This window comes from Felis catus, chromosome C1 (genome assembly GCF_018350175.1).
Source record: "Felis catus isolate Fca126 chromosome C1, F.catus_Fca126_mat1.0, whole genome shotgun sequence".
Lineage (NCBI taxonomy): Eukaryota > Metazoa > Chordata > Mammalia > Carnivora > Felidae > Felis > Felis catus.
The window spans coordinates 64,953,641-64,973,761 of NC_058375.1; the positions used below are offsets into that span (position 1 = coordinate 64,953,641).

At 35.3% G+C, this 20,121-nt stretch overlaps 1 protein-coding gene across 9 annotated transcripts in view; it reads right to left on the reverse strand.

Annotated features, from left to right (window-relative positions):
* ZZZ3 (zinc finger ZZ-type containing 3) overlaps positions 1-20,121 on the reverse strand; it is a 112,932-nt gene that overhangs the window by 55,837 nt on the left and 36,974 nt on the right. For 6 of the 9 annotated variants that reach the window (XM_045036044.1, XM_045036039.1, XM_045036040.1 and 3 more), the window contains exons 2-4: positions 15,286-15,420; positions 13,541-13,688; positions 7,218-8,773 (exon numbers count right to left, since the gene is read on the reverse strand). In XM_045036044.1, the coding sequence (XP_044891979.1) occupies positions 7,218-8,722 (1,505 nt within the window). In that variant the 5' untranslated portion in view covers positions 8,723-8,773; positions 13,541-13,688; positions 15,286-15,420. Of the gene's footprint in view, positions 1-7,217; positions 8,774-12,499; positions 12,599-13,540; positions 13,689-15,141; positions 15,208-15,285; positions 15,421-20,121 lie in introns of all 9 variants that reach the window. The other 3 variants (XM_045036042.1, XM_045036041.1, XM_045036043.1) reach the window with 3 other exon arrangements.

Here is a 20,121-nt window from a genome sequence, read left to right on the forward strand (position 1 = left end):
GAAGTAAGGCTAAACTAAACCTAAAATACAGGCTACTCTGGACATCCCCCTAACACAGCTAAAACATAAACCTTAATAGGATCAAGCATATTATCAAGTAAATTAACTGCCTGTCAGAACAAATTTCAATACTTTTAAAGAAAGAGAACAAAATCCAGACCCTCAGTAATATTTGTGTGGTGGACATTTGAAATATTTTAAGTATGTGAAAATGAATCGTAACACACTACAGATAATTCTGCCTACTGAGAGTGCCCTGAACAAATTGCTCAGACTCTTCTCATCACTTTACAAATTTCTCTATGTTAAAATCAGAGATTAAAGAGAAAAGTAGAAGCAGCTTTCCATGACAATGTAAAAGAAATAGCGGTACACAGACCTCACTGAAGACACATACTTCACTGAAGAAATAGAAAAGTCACAAAACAGATCTTCTCATTTATTACTGAACATTGTAATATCTAATGACATGAGTCATCAAAGAAATATATATATATAGTATAGTCTGCTCACCAATTTATAAAAACACATCATTTTTAGAAGTCTATTTATTTTGAGAGGTGGGGGGGTGGGGAGGGCAAAGACAGAAGGGAAGAGAGAATCCCAGGCAGGTTCCGTGGTCAGAGAGCAGAGCCCAACTTGGGGTTCAAAGCAGGGCTCAATTTCTCGAACCATGAGATCATGACATGACCCAAAATCAAGAGTCAGACACTTAACTGACTTGGCCACCCAGGCACCCCAAACTTTTCTGAGCTTACAAAAAACTACTAAAATCAGGTTCCTGCAACTAACGGCTCAGTTTCAATTAGTCTCAAATACTAAATGGCTTTTACTGCTGAGGTGCCTGGGTGACTCAGTCGGTTAGGCCTCCGACTCTTGATTTTGACCCAGGTCATGATCTCGCAGTTCAAGAGTTCAAGCCCAGCATTGGGGTCTGTGCAGATGGTGCCTGCTTTGGGATTTTCTCTCTTCCTCTCTCTGTGCCTCTCCCCTGGCTCACACACATGTGCACGCTCGCTTGCTTGCTTGCTCTCTCTCAAAATAAACTTTAAAAAAGAAAAAATATGGCGCACCTGGATGGTGCAGTTGGTTAAGCCTCTGACTTTGACTCAGGTCATGATGTCATGGTTTGTGAATTCAAGCCCCACATGGGGCTCTGTGCTAATGGCTCAGTCTGGAGCCTGCTTCAGAATCTGTGTCTTCCTCTCTCTCTCTGCTCCTCCTCTGCTCATGCTATCTCTCTCTCGAAAGAAACAAACATTAAAAAAAATTTTTTTAATAAAAAAAAACCAAAAGGGTTTTGTTGCTAATGAGTACTTATTGCCATGTATAAAGAAACAACTGTTGTTTCTCTATCCAGAATTTAGATACCTGGTAGCTTATGTAAGCAACAGCCTCTAAACTAAGCAAACAAGAAAACATACAATTAAAATGAACATCTCCTTGCACTAATGCTTATCTATGCATTCAAAGAGAAATTCTTCAGTGCATCACTCAAGAATCTTGAGACATAATTCTGACAAGCCTGGTTATTCTGATTCTAAGTTTAAAGAGAACAAAAAGCACTATAGCACTAGAGACAACAAAATGAAAGTCAACAAAAATGAAGAAGAAAATTGTAAGTTACAGAATTTGAACATAAAAAAGAAGCTAAATTATGAGAACATAAAAAGCAGAGAAGTGTGAATCGTTTCACATAAGCAAAAACAGAGATATTCTGGCAATGATGCCAGAAAAGTATCACTACATAACCTCTGTCAGCAAAAATGACTCTGAGTCAAGAAGAAAAAGGTAAATTATACTACAAACACACTCAGATTACAACAGAGAATCCCTTTTGGAAGCCATTCACATCAGTTGAAATAAAAGATGTTGATATGGAAAGGAAAAAAACAAAGAATTCACTGATTATTTCTTAGTCAACGGCATGCTCCTCTTACAACCAAAAATGTTATACTAAGGACATTATTTATCTCTCTCCTCTCATTAATCTTGTGCCAAACTACTGGGGCCAATCCAGCTATTACATTCCACAGTCTTGTCCAATTAGTTGAGAAGGTACACCACGCATGAGTTTTCTCTGGTAACCTCTGACTTTAATATACTTAAATGCATTCTAAACAGCCCCCCCAAAGTATTTTTTTGCAAATTATCCAAGTTCTCTTTTTAAAGTCAAGCTGTTGGGGCGCCTGGGTGGCGCAGTCGGTTAAGCGTCCGACTTCAGCCAGGTCACGATCTCGCGCTCCGTGAGTTCGAGCCCCGCGTCGGGCTCTGGGCTGATGGCTCAGAGCCTGGAGCCTGTTTCCGATTCTGTGTCTCCCTCTCTCTCTGCCCCTCCCCGGTTCATGCTCTGTCTCTCTCTGTCCCAAAAATAAATAAACGTTGAAAAAAAAAATTAAAAAATAAATAAATAAATAAAAAATAAAAGTCAAGCTGTAGCATAAGTTTTATACCCCCAATTCATACAGGGCAATTATTCTTCACAGATAAACTAACAAAATGTTCTTTAAAACAATGAACATGAAAACATTTCATCCAATAAGTAAAAGAGGTTACTTACCAATAATGCTGATTCTCTGACAGATAAAACCAGATAATCATGATTATGCAATTACAGAGCTTAAACTCAGACCAAAGAACTGTAAAAACTGAGTACCTAGCACCTTCTCCTGGAGAGTTCTAAACCTAGAAACCCGAAAATCCACGGAATTAAGTCTTTACTGGATGAGGTAAACCAGGAGTAGTTCAGACTATGAATTAGAATATGGGAGTTCTTTATGTACCTATAGATATCTGCCTCTATCTTATGTGTGCCAATAGTTCCTCATACTTTCAATAAATAACTTTAAAACCTTAATTGTGAGTTAGGAAATGGGGACTGTATAATGCCACCTATGCTATCTACTTCTGAGTTGGAGTGTCAAATGAGAAATTCAGTGAAATCACTTGGTACCTTATGAAGTATAACACAAATATAACATTATTTTATCTAGGGCAAGATGGCTCCTCTATTGCTTTCTAAGCAAAATCGATCCCTAATCCTGGAGTTTTCTGGTCCCTTGAAAGAAACTTAGACAAACAGTAAAAGTAGTCTCACAGGAAGTGAATCTACAAGACCTCATGAGGATTTTCTCTATGCAGCTTCTGAAACCGATGAAGGTATCAGAAGATTGATCATAAGCATAGTGTAAAAGAACGTATTGTAATTATTTAAAGTATTTTAACGTTTTCAGAGGACCAAGTTTAAAAATACAATTCCTATAAGTATTCTCTAATATGGCTTAAAAATGTCTTACCTAGAGACTACATGAGCAATACTCTATTTGATAAACAACTGGCTTATTCTTAAAACTTTCATTATCTAGAAACTTGAAAATTGGTATAAGCATTAATAATCTTATCAGTGAGTTAACCCTTTAGAAAACCTCAAGAATCCAGAAACTCTTAATCTGACTTTTTATCCTCTGCCTGTTCATGAAAAGTTGTAAGATCTTTAAATGAAGCTATCCAAGGCCATTCGAATATAAATTTAAGTGTTCTTGTACAAGGAGAATACAGAGACAAATTCAGAGACAACTGACCAAATCACATTTCCATTCAAAAATTTATTTTCTAGTGGTTGCCTTGTGAACTGGGAAAAAAGTTCTGAACATTAAAACCCAGGACCTTCTCTATACTTGTTCTTCCTAGAGCAAGAACTTCAAATCTAAGACACCTGATTCAACGCTTCTGATTCAAAATCCACAAAAGGTCAATTCTCAAAAAGAAAAGGCAAATCATAGTTAAGTACATGATCTCAGTCAGTCTGGCTCTTAGGCCAAAAAGGTAGTCACCAGGTATTACCTACCACTTTAACAGAATCCTTCAATCTTGAAGATCAGAGTTTTGAGGTAAAATAATATTTTTTTGATTCCCCACCCACTACTCTTTGAGAAAGCACATCTAGTAAAATAATCCACAGCTGGAATCTTGCCAGAAACAAAGATAATACACACTCCCCCTTGCTCATAGTTTTCCATTTGGAAAAATAAATATATAAAAGCAAACTGTGGGTTTATATGCTAAAGAAGAGGGATGGCATCTAAAAAGGAAACAGGGTAAGTATCCAAAATGTCCACAAATTCATTTCTCTGGCCTATGGCCTAATTGCCATGAATCAGGTCTAAGGCTAGGATTTTTTTTTTTTTTTTTAATGTTTATTTTTGAGACAGAGACAAAGCACGAGTGGGGGAGGGGCAGAGAGAGAGGAAAACAGAATCCCAAGCAGGTTCCAAGCTCCAAGCTGTCAGCACAGAGCCCAATGCAGGGCTCAAACTCAGGAGCCGTGACATCATGACCTGAGCCAAAGTCTGGCACTCAAACAACTGAAGGACTCAGGCACCCCTAAGGCTAGCACTCTATACACAATATCTTTTCAAACATTTACAAAGCATTTAAGATGACCTTATATGTGATATCCTTGCAAACAAGACAGATAAATTATAGGCTAAATGGTAGGATAGAAGGTTACTGATTAAATAATCAATGTTAACTTAGAGAAGAGTTGTAACTCGAATAAAGAGCTATGTCCTCCTGGCTCCAGACAAAGAACTAGGCCATACTGAGTGTTTTCTATCAATAACATATTTTTTAATCTGGCCATTGGGAAGTACTCATTCCCTACTGGTAAAGACAGTTGTGTGTAATCTGAGCAATGCCCAATTCCCAGTTTCAAAAGGAAATTGTCTACAGAGAAATTTACTAGCATGAAGAGCATGAGAAAGAAAAACAAAGTATTTGATACAGTATAATGTGTACACCTGTGTATCCAGCAGAATATTCCACCTACCCCATTTATCTTTTTTTTTTTTAACCCCAAATGCATTTTCAAATGCAAGAAATTAGCTTGAGACTTCAAAGCACTAGATGGGTATCACGATGCTGTCCTTTACAATGATAATTTGGGTACAAAAAAAAAAAAAAAAGGCCAAGACAAAAGGCTCTTGGCTCTAGACAGAAGGCATTTGAAGAAGGATTTTACTGAAAGAGATTGCATCTAACATGATCAAACACCCTCTCTCAATTTTATTTAAATTATCTCTAACCAAGATGCTAATCAAGATGCTCTCACTCTCCATCTCACTTTTACCAACATGCTTCCTTCAGAGGGAAAAAACATTGAAAGTGAATTGTCAAAAGGTGCTATCTTCAAAAGACTGGAGAAAGGCAACAAACCAAAAAAATGATTTCTTTTGCCAAAGGTCACCCAATGAGGCATTAATTTAAAAATACTGTCCTAATAAAGCATCTACCATCCAAATTCCAAAGGACTTTGTACATCCTGAGAAACCCATGAAACTGTATTGGTCTCATTCTCAAAGGGTTAGGAATACGGAACATCACTTTTTAAATATTATGACCACTATCTTTACACAACTGTTTTATAAACATCATCCTTCAGAATTACTATCAGGAGAGCTGTAACAAAAAAAGGAACATAATGAGTTATGAGAAAAAACTTCCCATCAATATTCTAGCTAAGTCTTGGGGCACGTGGGTGGCTCAGTCGGTTGAGTGGCTGACTTCAGCTCAGGTCAATGATCTCACAGTTCGTGAGTTCGAGCCCCCCTTGGGCTTGCTGCTGTCAGCTCGGAGCTCACTTCAGATCCTGTCCCCCTCTCTCTCTGCACCTCCCCCACTCGTGCTCTCTCAAAAGTAAATAAAACACTAAAAAAAAAAAAAAAAAAAAAAAAAACAGCTAAGCCTTAAAAAGAGCATTTCTTTGCCAAAGAAACAATAAAAAACAAAAAATTAATGAGTATATTTTGTAAAAATGCACACTTCTTGAGTTTTTGGTCTTTCCCCAAGACATATGCTCTTCCTCCTTGTGCCTCCAGATAAACAATTCTGTTTTTAAAAACTGATGAATAATACCAATGGTAAGAACTCAATTTATCTGAAATTGAAAAAAAACCTCACTTAGTTGTTTTTCTATCTCAGATTGGACTTCAAATATTTCAAATACATAAAAATGCTAACAGTTCTATAAAAATAAATGAATAAAATACTCACATAAAATGACCTCTCTATTAAATCAATATTAAAATACTATTTATAAAAAATTTTTTTCAGAAAAGAAATCTATGCTAAAAGACCACCAAATTATCATACACAAATGCAACTTATCTATAATGCATGGCAAAAAATTATTATGTTCCACAACCAGGATTTGATACTCTGATCTGATACATACCAGAATCTGGCAATTGTCACAACAAAAGCATTACAAACTTTCCTCAAATTAACATTTTTACATAGCCTATATAATGTGATAGCAATTCAAAAGCATATTTTGTAGGGGCAAAAGATGATTTTTCTGTTGTTGATCATGGTGTTTACAGTAAGCACTGTTCGCTGTTCATCAACAGTTCCTTGCACGATTACTCGGAGTTAGCTCCAATTTATTTGTGTTATTACCCAGAATACTCTGCCTTCAAAACAAAGGCTAAGAACTGACAGTATTTTAAGATAGTCTCCCTTTATAATTCAGAGTCAGGAAAAATTTGTCTCAAATGCTTATGTAAACTATGCAACAGACTAACTCTTGCTAATATGCTAATTACAATATACAATTAGCTGTCATGGTATTAACAGTAATATCTACTCTACAAATCACAAGTCAAAGGTAATGCATAAAGTACATTTTTTAGTCAAAAGTTTTAATTGGAAAGTAGATATAAGCAACTAAGATAAAAGTGGATTTATAGCCTGCCAGATTTCTCTTAATCTATATGATGTCTAAGCACTCGTTAATTCTTCTACACTGCCTAGAAAGCCTAGACACTTCATAAAGTTCTGCAACTATAAATCAAAGTGTACTGTGATAACTAAAGATGTTTCCATTTTACAAATTAACTGAAATGGTATAAAACTTATTAATAAACAAAAACACCATCAACCATGGCTTCCACATGTCTTTTCTAATTAAGATGTATGAACTATCAAAACTAGAAAACCATATTGTCATTGAGAAGAGTAGTAAGTTGAGTTTTAAAGTCTTTCTTTTTTTGTAGCTTTTTTAAGAGTTGAGATAATCATTATGTTAAACCTAGAATTTCAGCTAAAGCATTAATTTCAGCTATAATAAAAATGCTATGAATAGACATTTAAGAATAGATACTGAAAGCGTGGGGAATAATAAACAAAGCAGAATTCATGGTTACCATATTTACACATACTCTTTGTTGTGTTTCAGTGCCACATGATCTGATTCAAAGTAATAAACATCAGGATCATCATCTTCTTCTTCTGTATTGTGTGGATTGGCACTCTCTTTGGCAGATGGCAAATGTCCAATATTAAGTCTTGCCTCTGAGGGTGGCTTACTTAGTCCTTCACTCCCATAATTTCCAGAGTCACAAAATATTCCTTTTTCATTCTGAGAAATTTCATCAGGATTTGTGGGAGATTCACTTCTATTATCACTAACAGTTGCATTTGTTTCATTGGGACTAAGATTATTCTCCTCAAATTGTCCATTTTCTCTGCAAGGAGAATTGTTTTTAGTGGGACTACCTCTGGTAGGGGCTGCCCTTCGTGGTGAAGTTCTCAGAGTATATCGATGTTCTTGAGGTTCTGATAAAGACATCATTTGAGCTGAAACACAGTCTAGAACAGAAGATGATTCTGGTTCTCCAGAGACTGGCATACTCTCAAGACTCGTGTCCAGGGCGTTATTGGTGTTTTCATTACACTGCTCTTTTGAGGCACTGCTATCTCCCACCACATCTACTTCCTCCTCAGAATCCCTTAAGGATGACTGAATTTCAGAAAAGGGACCTGTAGCTGGCTCAGTAGTCAGCTGATTAACATGTTCCACAGGCAGGCAGGCAGTTACTATTTTGTGGTCCTCCAACTTGACCTGCACTTCTGAATTTGTGCAAGGCACGTTATGGTCTATATAACTGTCGTCCTTCCTACTATCAAGGAACATTGAAGTGTGGGTATCCGAATCCCCATTTTCAGCTACTGACTTTTCCTGTAACACATACGAACCAGTGCTATTTTGTTTAGTGTTCCCATCAGGCTGACAGTCGTCATAGTTTATAACAGCTGAATCACTGTCATCAACACCATTGACAGCCAAATAGCCTGCGATTTCTTCAACTACTGTAGAATTAAGTGGCCCTTCCTCACTGACATTCACCTTTTTAATTTCCCTTTTCTCACAATCATCCAGTATAAGACATCGACAAGCTCGTTTAGTCCCTTGAAAATCTGCATCATTGTCCACTACTGTATTCCTCTCTTCTACCGACTCCTTGTCTGATTTTATAGGTGAATCTTCTTCTGAACTGTTTGGTGCTTCAGATCTAAGACAACGCTTAATTCTTTTTAAAACTGGTGAAACAGGTTCTGTTTGCCTTCTCTCACAATTTTCTACAGCCTGCCTTTCTATGTTATCTTTTTCTGAAGAAGAAAGTCCTCTTTTCCTAGGGCTTACCCATGATTCTCGAGTACTTTGCTGTTTTAAATCAGTAGTTCTTCCATTATTATTTCCTTTCTGAATTTGCACAGGCTCTGGTCTCTTCTTTGGTGATCTTGATCGTACTTGAGAATGAGAAGAGATTTCTTCAGGGTGAGCAATGCTACGATTCCTTAAAGTTCTACCACAAAAAGATTCATCCAAGCCGTTTAACCCCACTGTTGATCTTGTAACACGAGTAGATCGGGAAGCAGCCATACTATGGCAAGTCCCTACAATACGGTCATCATGATCCACTCATTGGGAAACCTTCAAAAATGTAAACAAAATAATGAGAAAAAGGTAATAGTTAATATACCTAAAACAAAAGCATAAAGCTATTAACTTTTAAATCCAAGTATAGCCAATATTAATAAATTACGTGATATAATTTCTTTTAACATTTCCAAAAATGATATTAATAATAACAGCTAACAATTATATGGTACTTAATATGTTCCAGGAATCATTCTATATGCTTTACATACATTAACTCATTTAAGTCTCACAACAACTAAGGTAGATGCTATTACCATCCCTACTTTACAAATGAGGAAGAGGATGAGGTATGTGTATAGTTTAAGTAATGTGTCCAAAACCATACACAGAAGTGGCAGAGCAGGGCTCTAGAGACCATGCCTTTAACCTGCCTTGCTGTTTATCTGCTTTTCAGATACAAAGGCACAAAGGGCCCAGAGAAGAGTTACCTCAAAGACAGGATTTCATCTTGGTTATTAAAATAATACCTATGAATTTATATAGCAACAATCACAAAAACTATCCCAATCATTTCTTATGTTTTCTCAAAACATTCCTGGGAGGTAAAGTGGTAGGCTCAGCTCTTCTTAATTCACTCTTATTAAAATGAGTTTTAGGTCAAATCCTCTGATAACAAACTAATGTGACATCCAAAAACTTTCGGTTGTAACCAAGCAGATGAACAGATATCACAATCCTAGCTTGCAATAAGCTAAAAGCAAAACAGAGGAAAGCCAAACCTCCCTAGTCTCTAGAAGTACAGCCATAAATTAGCAAGTGAAAGGAAGTATTCTGAAGAGAATAGAAGAAAAAGGAGAAGCCCCCCCCAAAGCAAATACTGCATCTAAGAAACAAGGACAACACATTCTCTCCTTCTTTAAACTCCTGTATATACGTATATGCCACAGTTTTAACGCATATTGGGAATGAGCTGGTTTTCTGATGTGGATGTTGGGTGTGTCTAAGAAATGCAAGGGAAATTGAAAACTGCCCTGATTGATCTACCTGGATAAACTCTTAAGTGGTTATTATTTTCCAAAGGTTCTCCCATAAAGCAGAATAAAGGAGCTATTAACATTTCAAGTATCCATTCTTCTGCTCCTCTTCTGTTTAGCTTTCACAAGATAATTTGCCACTTCACTGCTTAACTTCCAAATGGGGGGGTAGGATGGATACAGAAAGAAGCCAGTAACAGCTGTAGTACATAGTTGCATAGTAAGTACCCTTCCCCCTCCCTTCCACGCTTCCCATAGTTCCTCCTACAAACCCTCCCAATGCCGTTCTACCTCTCCCCCTGCAAATCAAATACAATTTCTCTTTTGCCTCAACCAGAAATGTCTAACAGCAGAATAGTTATGAAGAACTACAGAAGCCATAGCAACATGCTACCACATACCAAAAAAAGAAATATTAAAGGGAAATGTCTTCCTGTTCCTGACTGCTGACAAATGTATTAAGTTTCCCAAAAATATGTAAGCTGATTGAGTTTAGTTTTGTTTCACAGTAAGGTATACTTTAAAATTTTTAATTAACAGTTTTTAAAAATCTTACAAGACTCACAAAACCAGCTCTGGGATTAGAATATGATAATTTGTTCTAGAGAGTTATACAGCCATTGCATGAATAAGTAAAGGACACCAATCAGAACTTAGAAATACATTTCACATAGTAAACTTCTCCTATTTTGGGATTCATTAGAGGGACGTGATATGTAATTCTCTTTTGCTTAAATCTTGTCATGAAGATTACAGTCTATTTTAAATCACAGGTAATAAATATTGAATGTACCATAAATATCCACTTTTAATTACAAAAAACATAAGTTAAACTTCAAATGATGCTCCAAAACAGCACAAACTAAAAAAAAATATTAAAATCAATTTATTTGTTTATATACCCAAATCTGGAGCTCCAAAATTTGAAGGTTACTAATTTTTAAATATTAATTACCTATGTAAATACACAAAAGAAACATAAGTTAATTTTTTAAACTTTACAAAATATAATGCAAACATCTTTAATGCAAATTTGATTACACTCATAATTTATGATTCAAAAATAATATTGGCAATAGTAATATTTTATATAAAAAAAGAATCTGTTAACCTTTACTTTTTAAAAGGTGATGCCAATTAAAGACATATAAACCTCAAATGATACCCATAATAGGCACTCCTAAGCCCTTTTCTTTCCATAGCAATCCAAATGAAAGCAAAATTGCTGCCCTGTCATTATTAATAAAATAAACCTATTATTATTACTCAGAGTTACTTGTAAAGAACATATGTATAATATTTCATATTAGTATTATGTATGTATACATAATATATATAATTATAAAACACCACCTATAATGAGGGCCTATTTTATTTCTTCACCATTTCAGTGATCAAAACACTAATAAATATGAAAGATTAAACCTCTTTGTTTCTTCTGATCCCTAAAAAGCATTCTTATTCCATTCAACAACTACAATAAAGTCCATTTTATTTATAGTTCTCAAATCCTGTGCTATTGAGCCATATTTAAAGCAAACCTGTTTTATAACAAGGATGCTTTTGGTACCTCAAAATCTCACAACTCAAAGTGTGGCCTAAGCATCATGGGCACCTCTTGGAAGCTTGCTGGAAATGCAGAATATCAAACCCTGTCCCAGATGTACCAATTAATCAGATTCCCAGGTGATTTATATGCCTGCTAGTATTTGAGAAGCACTGCCTTAGACCACTGCATCCAGACAGTATTCTACTAAAATCATATAGTCATCAGGTTCAAACTAAATTAGACCTATTTATAATACATCTTTTAAAAGTCCTTATTTAATTCTAGAAATAATAAAGCAAGCAAGCAAGCCATGACCACTTTGGTTAAAGAAGTACAAAGTAGGACTCAATTGCTTGCCTGAAATTAACATATTGTATGCACTTAAGGTAATAAATTGGTAAACATTCTGAAGATTAAATGAAATCTGAGCATTCTTCCCTCTGATAATTTTTCTTCTAACTTTTTTCTTCATCTTTTCTATTCTGGATAGGCTTAATACAAAGGCACATACTTTCTATAGTTATCTAGTAAGTTGAGTGCAAATTTCAATTACCAAAAAGGGACTAAAAATGTCCTGACCATCTCAACCAAGTCTTAACATTGTTTCCCATGTTTAGCAAAGTACTATAGACTTAAGTAGTTATTTTCCTCATTTTAGCTATATAATATAGAGTTACTGAAGAAATTCAGTGAACAGGTTTGGAGCACAAAATTATATTCCTGCCAAATATTAAATTACTAAGGGAACAGAAAGGGACTTGTTTATAAGCTAAGAATCTCAGAAAATAACCCTGCTAGTTAACTAAATAGGAGGCACATGGTGAAAATCTTAGCCAGCACCCAATTCAATCACTCTTGTTTCAGAATTAAGGGAAATTGTTAGTTAACATATTCCTATGGCAAAACTGAATCTAGCAGCTAGAATGTAGTTCCTATATTTTATCTACCAACTAATGAATTTGGCACTTTCTAGAATAGAGGGAAGAGAATATGATCAATCACCAGAATTAAACAGACTCTTCCTCGGTCTCCCACCCTCAAAGCTCTTATCCTATTGGAGAGCACATCAAGGACAGTCAACCAAATTTCAGCCTGTCTACTCATATTAAACCCCAAATCCTACCTATACGTCTAACATCTCACCCATTTATTTGCTGCTGAACTATCTTCCCTGAAATTTGAATCTACTTTTACCTCAAATCTAACTGTGGGATCCTGAAACAGTATCAGCAGTGTTTCAAATCATAAATGTCCAGCCCCTGTGATCACATCTGCAAACTGCATCAATATGAACTAAAAGGAATAATAAACATTAAATTAAAATGGTCCACCTAATGGAATACTACTCTATCATCCACTTATAAGAAATCTCAAAAAGGTATTCAAAAATAATGCCTATAACCTTTTGCTCCACTATAATTACCAAAACAGTATGCTATGGTGCATTTTGGGAATTGAGGGACTGGCAATCCTCCATTAACACCAATGTTCTAGCTGATATTTACTATCACAATATTAAGTTTTATTAATTGAACAATTTGTAGCGAACTGGTCATGATATCAAACCGAAGTGAAAGGCAAAAACAAGAACAATTGATCAGTGTTACCATAGGATTCTTCTGTCTAAAACATAAACACAGATTGTTTAGTAATGGTTCAGACTACCCTTGTCATACAATTCTTCTACGACAAATTTCTTCAGTTGAGCAATTATCACTATAAAGTAGGAGAGTGAAACCTGGGGACCCACCTATGGATTTCAACTTAAAGTTCTTAATATTTGCCTTTTTGAAACTATGGATTCTATTATATACTATCTCGCATAAAGGGATCTCTTCTTTCTTCCCCATTAAGAGAGATGGATATAGATGACAGATAGATACATAGATAGAAAGCTGAATGAATACATACTTAAAAAGAAAACCGGTGAGAAACAGAAATCAAGCAATTTCATAAAGCCCCTTGAATCAAAAATACCTAGGAGTCAAAGACAGGTATAATACTCTAGAGTTCCAACATACTTAGGCACTTCGTTTATACCCCTAATGGGAAGAGTGGGAAAAATATTTCATCCCTAACCCATTGCCTATAGCTCCACACTCCTATGAACTGCCAGCCAGACTATACAATTTGCCATGCAGACATACAGAAATATAACAAGTAACCATCCCCACCAAAAAGAAAAACAAAACAAAACTATAGTTGTCTTCACTACTGCAAAACTAAATAACTTACCTGAACAACCAAAGATCTATCATTGTGGAAATATTATCTTTTCCTTATATCCTGAAGGAGTTGGAGCTATGATCTAGAATAGAGCTTAAGCATCAGGGTTTCAGACTCTCAGCTTCAGCCATGGAGAATACTAGAACCTCCTAAATTCCTTTCGTTAAAATAAAATAATAAAAAAAATTAAAGAAACAAATTAACTTATGCTAACAGATTTACCCCACCTATAATAAGAGGAAATAGTAGGTAACAGAGTATCTATTCAAAATAACATCTTTGATACTTCTTAGTAACTCCATAGTCTCAGAGATACTAAGGAACCGCAACAGAATTTTTAAAAACCAACAAAAACAAATCAAAAAGAGCTTGAAATATACCAAATCCTTATAACAACTCATTATTAGTTTGCATCAAAATGTGACTCCATTCTTTCCTAGAGTCTACAGCAATATTTTTTTGAGGTGACCCAAAGACTGCCTTTAACAAGATATAAATAAGAATATATAATCTATTACTCTTATTCTAGAGGCCTTCCCAAGCTTTGGCCTTCAAATATGAAAAACTAGGGACTGAACAACAAAAATAATGTAAGTTATGCACACCAAAGAATCAACTAAGTCTTCAAATATCCATACATGGTAACCTTGATGATTACTTAAGTGCCGTAAGACTCTATTACAAAGAGAAACTTTTATTATTTTTGGCTTATGGATTTTCAGTTAGGACAAAAACAGTAAGGATTTTCTTTTAGTGTACCCAGTTGGCCAGATATTTTAATTAATCTAATTACACTCCATTTCTTGGACAGGCTGGTTAATTAAGAATTTTACTTTATAATAATGTATTATGATATCCTTTTCAGAGAATCTTGCTAAATATTATTATGAGTGCCCATTTAGAAAAAAGGAAGAACACAAGAAAAAAGACTAACAATGTTTATGACAGATTGTCCCTTTATTATAAACACGAAAGTAAATATTCTAAAAGTGACACTATTTTCAGTGAAGGATTACAATTTTAAAACCGATACAGTTAACAAACCTTGTAATCTAGAGTTACTGCCTCCTAAATATAAAAAGATTACAGTTTTAATCAGCTAGGAGATCAGCACTAACATCTAATATCTACAGATGCAACCTCTCCCAAATGTGCCCTGTAAATTCTTGAAAAACACAAGGTAGGAAAAATGTCTAAACAAAATCATTTAATACCGCATTAAGAAATATGCTAAATTAACAGGAGGGTGCACAGCGCAGACACAATCCTACAAAAAGTAACCCTTGACTTGAAAATTCACTCTTCTTACAACAAAGACTCCAACTGCCAACTCCTTTATATCCAAACCTGAACGCCTTTCACAAACATAGCAAAACATTACATTCTATAAGTATGTGGTGGGGATGGCAATCATCAGAGGCAGGATGCACAATTTAAGATGTGTCTGAGTATACATGGACACTCCCATTCTAGCACTCTATTCAAAGTTCTAGTCAGCCACCTTACTACCCATTGTGGACTAGATGTGCACTATAGGAACCTCTTTTGTTATGATATTTACCAGGCAAGGATATCTGCAACTGTCATTTCACACAAGAACTGATACTTACAGCTGAGTTCTACCAGTATTAAGATACACAGGATTACCCAGACGTGTTTCTGAAAAGCGTGATACACTGAAAAAGAAATTTTGGTCAATGGCTTCTACTAACTAAAGCCCACTTGGCCTTAATTAAGATTACTTATTTTCTTACCTTTTTAAAAGTGTTTTTCGCCTAGTATTTGATTCCCAAGCGTCTGTATTTATTTGTCATCACTGTTAATGTCCATGTTACATTGAGACTTCAGGTATTAATTATTTATATGGATGTACTAGCACAACTTGGTATCTGTGAAGGGAAACCACAATATAGTCACTATGGATGTGTTACTGTTTACAGATTTGTGGACAAAAACGATATTTCCAAACACTTAGACAACACACTGCATTTTCTATCAATTTCACAAATAATTCCTCATATTAGCCTATAAAATATGTGTTATCTTCAATAGACTAAGATGAGTTGCTAACAATCATACAAATGCTTCTCAGAGTACCCACATAAAACATTTCAAAATCTAATTCTAAATTAAAATTCTTACAAATTTAAGAGCTCCTTAGATTTCTTTTCTGACTACTAATGAAGACATACCTCATTTCCCAGAAGCCTATAGTTTGCTCAGGGATTAATACAGAAGAATTTTTCATGTGTTTTATAATAGTATTAGGGAATAGGGGCACCTAGGTGGCTCAGTTGGTTAAGCATTTGACTTGGCTCAGGTCATGATCTCACGGTTTGTGGGTTAGAGCCCTTCATTGGGCTCTGTGCTGACAGCTTGAAGCCTGGAGCCTGCTTTGGATTCTGTGTCTCCCTCTCTCTCTGCACCCCGCCCCCCCAGCCCCCACTGGCTCATGTGCATGCTCTCTCAAAAATACATAAACATTAAAAAAAATATTTTTAAGGAATGCAGTAAAAAAGATCATGACTTTCTCTTAAATGTGACTTTAAAACATTCCATATCCTCTAAAGTAATGATTTTGTCTTGTTTAGATTATCGCTCTATGAATAGTTTGTGAACATTATTTTGGAAATAAATAGAAAATAAACATGACAAAATAAGTGAAGAAATAAATCAAGATGAAACTATCCAAACATTCCCTAAAAGTAAGCTTCTTAAAAACATAAGACTTAGTTATAGATTACAACTCTGAGAAACACACCAATGTGTTTATAATCATGACAAAAAGCATTATATAAAACTTTAAATCATTTCAACCAGTTTATTAACAGAAAAACATGAGCTACAAAAAACTCATTCATATATATCACAGAAATAAGCCTATGAATATCATTCTTAAATGATTTACCATTGTGTGCCATTCCAAATTCTTATGTAATAAAAAGAAAGAGCAAAAATCTACACAGACGGGCACCTGGGTGGCTCAGTCTGTTAAAAGTGTCCAACTTTGACTCACGTCACCATCTCGTGGTCTGTGAGTTCCAGCCCCTCATCAGGCTCTGTGCTGACAGCTCAGAGCCTGGAGCCTGCTTCGGATTCTCTGTCTCCCTCTCTCTCTGCCCCTCCCCAACTTGTGCTCTCTCTAGCTCTCAAAAATAAACATTAAAAAAAATTTTTTTTAAATCTATACACAAAATGCAGATAGCCTTATACCTGTTTTATGGATAAAATTGATCTGTCAACCTGCCAGATCTTATCAGTAGAAAGTTTCATTACAATGGAGTAGAAATTAATGTTACATCAATTATGTTTCTTCTTTTTTTTTCAATTTTTTTTTCACGTTTATTTATTTTTGAGACAGAGAGAGACAGAGCATGAACGGGGGAGGGGCAGAGAGAGAGGGAGACACAGAATCGGAAGCAGGCTCCAGGCTCTGAGCCATCAGCCCAGAGCCCGACGCGGGGCTCGAACTCACGGACCGTGAGATCGTGACCTGAGCCGAAGTCGGACGCCCAACCGACTGAGCCACCCAGGCGCCCCATCAATTATGTTTCAATGAAAACAGAGAAAGAGTAAATAGTGATTAAGAAACTGATATCTATCAAGCACTTAAAAACAAGTTTATTCATTTGTTTACAAATGATAAACAATGTCATAAAAAAAAAATTAACACAGATCCAAGTATTCCCAAATTTAAAAGTTGCTATAAAGTCTTTTATAACAAGCAAATTAAATTAGCCAAAATTCTTATATTCCCTACATTGCATTCTCTCATTCACTATAGCATTTCCAATGGAGCAGATAAACTAGTTTGATTTGTGACAAGATACAATTTTTTGTTTGAATTATTTAACTATAGTAACTTCCAGAAGTTTGAAAAACTTAGCTATTTTGTCTTTTAAAAGCATCCAAAATGGAAAACAAACCATTTAAATCCTATTCCTAAGGCCTTCTTATTTATTCCTGGCTACAGAGCTTTGCTTGTTTTCACATACTAATAAAATCAATTGACTATTCAAGAATTCCAAAAGCAAATCCAAAACCAATCTTGACTGAAAAGAATTACTTTTCCTAGTATTTGTAGTCTAACACTGGTACTACTGTGTTAAATAGATTACAGGATCTAAGATTCATGGCACATATGAAATCACTTCAAGAGACTACAGAAAATCTCACTAGCAAATATTACCAGTTCTGATTAAACAAAGTTGTAAGCTACACAACTTACTACAAAACTGTGAACTCTGAGAGCTAAATGCAACCTAAATTATAAGACACTGAAAATATTTTTTAGTTTTATAAAACTTGGAAAAAATTCAAAACAAGTTATACTATGGACTCATATTAGTACAGTTGTTATAAATGAAAATACTAAATTCTTCAGTTGTTATAAATGAAAATATTAAATTGTGCACTATTCCAGGTCTTTAAATGATTTTAAAAGAAACAAACAAGGACATTCAAAGGATCAAGATAATAGTCTGGGACAGAAACACCTTTGCTAGACAATTTAGCTTATCACAGTCAGTTGCTATAGAGAGCTAATTCGAATATTTGGTGCAAAGTATAAACAAAGAAAAGCACACTTTTCTGGATCCCTAAGTTGTTTGGAACCACAGATTCAGTGTTTTGGGGTATCTTTAACAGAATTTAGAGATAAGCCTATTTCACAGTCAACAGAGAGGTAACAGAAGCATCAGGTTTGATAGAAGGAGACAGAAATATGATTCCTTATCATCAAATATAACTAACAACTATCGGACCATGAGTAAGCCACTTCACTCTTTTTTGCTTCATTTCCTCATCTATAAAACAGGAGTAGTGTACTGCTCAGGCTTACTGTGAAGTTCAGAAGAGCTTACGTCTGTGAAGTGCTTTAGCTTATTGGTTTTCAAACACCTAAGGAATTTCTGGACCTTGATCTTGGGGTTGTGGTTCAAGCCCCATCTGGGGTATAAAGATTACTTAAAAATAAAATCTTAAAAAGGGGGGAGAGTAGCGCCTAGGTAGGTAGTTCACTCGGTTAAGAATCCGACTCTTGATCTCAGCTCAGGTCATCATCTCACAGTTAGTTCATGAGTTCGAGACCTGTGTCAGGCTATGCACTGTCAATGTGGAGCCTGCTTGGAATTCTCTCTTCCCCCTCTCCTGCTCACACTCATGTGTACCCTCTCTCTCTCAAAATAAACATTAAAAAAATTAGAAGACATGCAAAGAAGAAAAATACCACTCATAATGCCAAAAATCAATCAACAGAAAATGATCCATACATGATAGATTTACCAGACAAGAACGTTAAATCACTTATCATAAACGTAGTTCATACATTCAAAAAAGTAGATGAAGGGGTGCCTGGGCAGCTCAGTTGGTTGAGTGGTCAGTTGAACAGCCGACTCTTATTTTCTGCTCAGGTCATGATCTTGTGGTTTGTCAGATCAAGCCCCATGTCAGACTCCATGCTGACAGCATGGAGCCTGTTTGAGATTCTCTCTCTCCCCTTCCCTGGCTGGCACACATGTACACACTCTGTCTCTCAAAATAAATAAGTATACTTTTTTTTAAATAAAAAAAAATAAAAATTTGATTGTTCTAGTAATAAAAAATGCTGTTTGGGATTAACAGCAGATTAGACACTGCAAAGAAAATGTCAATGAACAGGAAGACCTAGCAACAGACACTATACAAAACAGGAACACAAGACTGAAAAAAAAGCATAAATAAGCTGTAGGATATCAAGCATCTCAGTATATGGATAAGTGGAGCACCCAAAAGAAGTAGGAAAGTATCTGAAAAAATAATGGCCCAAAACTTTACAAATCTCACGGAAATTATAAACCTAAAGATCAAAGAGGTTAAAGAGGTGAAATTTAATCTTTAAAGTATTGAAAAAAACTACCAACTAAGAATTTAACTGTCAGAGAAAATATCTTTCAAAAACTAAGATGAAGTAAAGATGATCTCAAATTGTAAATGTTAAAAAGAATCCATCACCAACAGACATGCACTATAGGAAATGTTAAAGGAAGTTACAGAAGGAAAAAGGTAATAGGTGGCAGTCTGGATCTATCCAAAGGAATGAAAAGCACAAGAAATGGTAAATGAGACTAAATATAAAGATTTTTTTCCCTTAGTTTTTAAATCTCTTTAAAAGAAAATTGACTGTTTCAACCAAAAATGATACCAATACATTGCGAGATTTATAACATAAATGGAAGTAAACTGTAGTAGCACAAGACCCAAGAGACTCTAATACTACATGTGAAGTGGTATAATACCACATGTCAAGATGCATGTGATAAATTAAAGATGTATACTATAAAACTTAAAGCAACCATTTAAAAAAAAAAAACAAAACTGGGCACCTGGGTGTCTCAGTCAAGCGTCCAACTCTTGATTTTCGCTTAGGCCATGATTTCACAGTTCATTGGATACAGCCCCGTGTCAGGCACTGTGCCACAGCACAGAGACTACTTGGAATTCTCCCTCTCCCTCTCTCTGCCCCTTCCCTGCCTGCACTCTCGGTCTCTCAAAATAAATAAACTTCAAAAAAAAATAAATAAAAGAAAAACAAAATGAAACATGTGATAGTT